Below are 5286 nucleotides of genomic sequence, written 5' to 3'. Positions count from 1 at the left end.
GGCGCCGTGGGGGACCCGAGAGGCAAACCGGTCCTGTCACTGCCCCGGGAGACGCCGGAGGGACGCCCGCTCCACGCCGAGGGGCAGCGGCCGTCTCAGCCTCGGCCCCGAGCGCCAGACACCACCTCCTGCCCCACAGTTCCGTCCTCGGCGCCTCACCAGGTCGTAGTCCTCCTCATCATCGCACATGAAATCATCCTCCATGTCAGACATCTTGGCCGGGAGGGGGAGGGGAAGGGGAAATCGGAGTCAACCTCCTCCCACAATGCTCCGCGGCTCGGAGGCGTCGCTCCCGGCTTCTCCTCCTAGCCTTCCCATAGATCTTCCGGCAGCCAAGTTTCCCACCCGGAACCAATGCGCGAAGCTCCGATAGGTTTTGCTACGACGCTAAAAGGGAGTGCACCGCGCCGCTCTTCCTGCGAGACAGTCTGCGCCTTAGCAACTAAACATAGCAACAGCGAAGTCTGGGACTGCGGACGTCTTCGAAAGCCTTGCGCTCTTGTCCAGGCGCTGCCGAGGTTCTAGGGAGGGAACAGCCTCCTCCCGAGTGTGAGACTCCGGAGCCATCTCATTCGGGTGAATGAGACCAGATACCTTTAAACCGAGAAAAGGCAGACATGCCCGTCCTGTATGACAGGTAGTACTGTGTCCTCCGTCGGCGGCCGTGTGCACGTAGCGCGCACTCTGCGGTGTCGCGGTGTTCGCCTGGTGTTTGTCTTTGTAGTTGACAGCACGGCTCTGTGGATGGCTCAGATTAAGTGTGCACCAATCAGTCGAGGTGCCGTCAGCCTTATTCAGTTGCTTAACAAATTATAAACTGACCTTTACTGCCCTTGGGATCAAATTAAGATTGGCAGTTAACGATTTTTTAAAATAGGTATTATCGTTGCACAAAATCATTAGCAGAACTGTAAAGAAAGAAAAACTTCAAAGGAAGAGCTGCTTTTCACACAGGTAGTGTAAGGTTCCAGTTCTGTTCATTTACGTCCACAAATATTCTGTGGTTAATAGCATAGATACAATTTTGGGTTATTTTGCACCTAATGTACCAGCATAGATCAGTACATATAGGTATGCTCTTGACAATGATTATTTAATGGCTGCGTCCCAGTGCAACCTAATTTATTTATTTTTTTAATTTTTTGCAACCTAATTTGTTACTACATACTTAGAATGCTGGAAAGGAGTAGTTTTATCTCTTCCGAGGAAAAAGCCAAAGAAGAATCGCAGGACGTTTTGAGTAATTACTTTAATTGACCCTTACTTTGTTATGGTTCTCTTTTTTTTTTGGCGGAACTGGGGATTGAACTCAGGCCCTTGTGCTTGCCAGAGAGGCGTTTATTCTACTGAGCCATCTCCCTGGTACCTGTTATAGTTCTTTTTTTGTGGAACTGGGGTTTGAACTCAGGCTCTTGCTCTTGCCAGGGAAGCACTGCCCCCCCCGTTATAGTTCTTATGAGTTGTGTATATCACAATAATACAGTCTCATCCGCTATAGAATAACAAAAATAGTTTTCTTAATAGTTTCTTCCTGCCTGCATCTTATGTAGAGAAATTACTAGATGTAATTGAAAGATTAATATTGTAGACAAAGTGTGCACCTTTTAATTGTGTGCATATATATATATATATATATTTCCTGAATCAACTGAAAGGGTACAGATATATCACTCCTAATGCAGCTAATACGTATTCTGTAAAGCAGCTCTATGCGTCATAAAATCACCATTACAGACAAAAATAATAATGTCCTGATACGCAAAATTCCTCTATTAAACATAAACTTTTAGAACTGGAAGAACATTAATAATACCACTGTAGAGACTGAGGCTTCCCAAATCCCACACTAGAGATTCTGATTCAGTAGTTGTGGGGTGGAACTCTGTACTTGCAGCTTTAAAATAAACATCCCTGGAACTGGGGTGATTGACTATATGTCCCACTTTTTCTGGGAAAGAGCTGGTTTATTACTCTCAATCCAGCATAATAGCTGCACTTTCTGCTCGCAGAAGTTAGAACAATAAATCACAATGGCTACCAATAATTCATAAGTCTTGAAAAAAGCATATAGAATCTTAAGGTAGTTAAGAAGCTTATCTGGGGGCTGGTGAGATGGCTCAGTGGTCTAAAGCACCTACTTAGAACAAGCTTAGCAAAGCACAGGGACAGTGGTTCGATCCCCCAGCACCACATGCCAGCCAGCCCCGCCCCCTGGTGGGCTGAGCTGGCCACACACACACACACACACACACACACACATATGGAGCCTAGAAACTGGATGACTTTGGGGACAACCTGTCTCAAATTAAAAAAGAACTCTCAGGTATGTAGCTCAGTGTGGAGGTCTTGAGTTCAATCCCCATGAGCACACAAAGAGAAACAGAAGAAGGAGGAAGAAGAGAAGGAAGAGGAGGAGGAGTAGAAGACACTGTTTTGTTTTTGTTTTTCTTTTGAGACAGGGTCTCACTTTGTAGTTCAGGCTGTCCTGAACCCACTACATAGCCCAGGCAGGCTTCAAACTCTTGGGATCCTCCTGCCTCAGCCTCACAAGTGCTAAGATTACAGGTGTGCACCGCCAGACCTTGCAAAGTTGTTGTTGAAGTTTAATATAGGTTTGTTTTTATTCAAGATAGCTATTCTCAAAATATCTATTAACAGTATACATACTGTCCACATGTATAAAACTACATGCTGATTGATACTGAATTTATTTACATTATTTCCTACATTTCAATGTACTGTCTTGCTTATAAAATGAGAGAAAAGTATTCAAGTCGGTGACTAGAAACAGTAGGAAAATGTCAAACTAAATTGTGAGTATAATTGTTCCTTAACCACACCCAGCTTGGTTAAGCACAGTCTGAAAATTTGTTCAGAACAACTGAAAACAATCTTCACAGTGCTTAGAACACTAGCTAGGCACACAGATGTTACCGCATGTTTGCTGAGTAAATACACACGTCAGTGAAGTAATCTTTTTGTGCAGGAAATAGGTGTATATCTAAATGTTAGGCTTTTCAGCTGCGCAGAGACAGGAAAGATAAAGGAGGCCTTTCTAGACTTGGAAGACTCAGAGAGGATCCATGGCAGGAAGATGGGGGAATCGTTGGACCTTAGACAAAGGAAGGCAGAGACATTTATGGACTTTTCTAGGGATGGGGTTTGAGGGGCAGTTTCGGTTACAAGGAACTGACTGGGGTCTCCCCTGTGTGTGCGGGAAAGATATCTAGGACTGGGGTGGAGAAGAAGGGGGAGGTGGTCGCATAGGAAGATAAACTGTTGTTTTTTTTGATTCAGTCATGTTAGCTGATCACCATAACAATTAAGCAATTTATACTCGGGCTGGAACCTATCACTAACTACACACCAAAATATTTATGTTTGTGAAAGTCCATTCCAGTGTTACTTGTTTACATTGCCTGTTCTCAATACTTTAAGCAAGTAAAATATGCCTTTATCTATTCAGTAGTAAATAATTGAAAAAATTATCTGTGATATAGTGCTCTGTTAAAAGGTCTGATGGTTTAAAAATTATTTTAACATACAGAATTATTGAGATATAATTTATGAAACATATTAAAGGATATTAAGATACACAGTGATCGTCCTGCCTTAGCCTCCTAAGTGCTGGGATTACAGGCATGTGCCACCATGCCTGGCTAGTAATGTTAGTGTTTGTTTTGTTTGGTGTTTGGTGTTCTCTAGTAGTTTGAAAACAGGTTATTTTAAGAGCAATACTTCATGAAAGTTATAATGCATACATTTCAATACTGGAACAAGAATTGCTTATTTTTCCAGTAATTTGTTTTTAGACACACTCTTCTGAGGTTTTATGGAAGGTCATATATTCAGAAGTAGAATGACCTCTGGGTTAGGAGTCCAGAAGCCTAGGTTTTAAGTCCAGATCCACCTTATTCTTTTACTTTGGGCCAAGCATTTCAAAAGGGGATTTTAAAATACTTGCAGAATAATATGCCTTCCCATTTGCATCAGTGGTTACTCTGCAAGGGAAATGCATCTAAGAAATGCACTAGTGATTTGCCAGTAGTTTTCATTTAGTAAACACAATGTTTAATCGTCAAATAGTCACTCAATAAGTATTTTATGAATCAGTTTCCATAGTAATTGTATCTATTTAAAATCTTGTATAAAAGTTTATTTTGTGCTACTTATAAAGATACAATATTCTCAAAGCTTTAAAATTTGATTATTTTTCAATTCATGTGAAAAGATACATGAGAAGCATATCTGAATAAGAATGTTTTTCAGTATTTTTTTTTACATTTAGTATTAATTTATTATATATAGATTTTATTTTAAGGAGAATAAAAGAATAATAGATAAAATATTAGATGTGATACAGAATTTAAATGTTTTTCAGTATTTATTGGTGTTCTTAAAAATTTGAATTTCTTGGTTATATTCTTACCCTGTTCAAATGTATTTGTTAGAAGTCATAATGATGCCATCTTTTACCCAAGATGGAGCCATAATAATCACTATACAGAAATTTATCTGGGTTTTGAAAAAGCGGATGATTAGGAGAGAAATACTAGTGAGTCTGTTAGTCAGCTTTCCTTTACTGTAATAAAATACCTGAGTCAACTTACAAAGATGAAAGGTTTATTTTGGATCCTGGTTTCAGAGTTCATGGTCAGTTGGCTGTATTGTTTGGGTCTGCAGAGGGGCAAAGCATTCAGAGAGAGAATACATGGCCAAGCATAGGTGCTCATCTTGTGGTAATGGGAGCACAGAGAGAGGTGGAGAGATGCGTAGGTCCTAACAGCCCCTTCAGGGCATGACCCTAAGAGTCTAATAGCACCACATGATAGTGACCTCTCCTTTGATACCTGGCCTTTAAGGAACATATGAGATCCAGACCATAGAGTGAGAAAGCAGTCTCGAGGCCACCAGAGCTTTGCCTCCATGGTAGTAATGACTCAAACGGTGCTAAGAGGCTGCCACCCTTTGGCTCTATGCTGGTATTTTGGACTTTATCTTCTACTTCTGCTTCCCCCATGTTATGGTTTTTATCTATCCAGATGTCCCACCAAAACTTCATGCATTGGTAGGTGGGGCTTGGGCAAGAGTGGATCATGGGTAAGTGTCAGGGGATTAGTCCACTGATGGGTGCACAGCTGGGTGAGATGTTGGGAGGTGAAGCCTGGTGGGAAGAGGTGGGTCTAGCGTGGGTGGGGCTTGAAAGGGTGTTGAGCCTTCACCCTTGATCCCCAGCTGCTTCCTGCCTGCCATGCCGTGGACTGCTTCTGCTCTGCCATGTCCCTC

The 5286-nt window shown here is 42.0% G+C and overlaps 1 protein-coding gene across 3 annotated transcripts in view; it reads right to left on the bottom strand.

Moving 5' to 3' along the window:
• Cops2 (COP9 signalosome subunit 2) overlaps nt 1–309 on the bottom strand; it is a 34882-nt gene extending 34573 nt beyond the window's left edge. Inside the window, exon 1 of one of the 3 annotated variants that reach the window (XM_023724013.1) lies at nt 160–309. In XM_023724013.1, coding sequence (XP_023579781.1) covers nt 160–213 — 54 coding nt within the window. In that variant the 5' untranslated portion in view covers nt 214–309. The remainder of the gene's footprint in view (nt 1–159) is intronic. The other 2 variants (XM_004639012.2, XM_023724012.1) reach the window with 2 other exon arrangements.
• Between the last annotated feature and the right edge of the window lie 4977 nt (nt 310–5286).

This window comes from Octodon degus, unplaced genomic scaffold (genome assembly GCF_000260255.1).
Source record: "Octodon degus isolate 3935 unplaced genomic scaffold, OctDeg1.0 scaffold00105, whole genome shotgun sequence".
Taxonomy (NCBI): Eukaryota; Metazoa; Chordata; class Mammalia; order Rodentia; family Octodontidae; genus Octodon; species Octodon degus.
The sequence above is the reverse complement of the archived record's forward strand: the minus strand, read 5'-3'. Positions and strand labels throughout refer to the sequence as shown.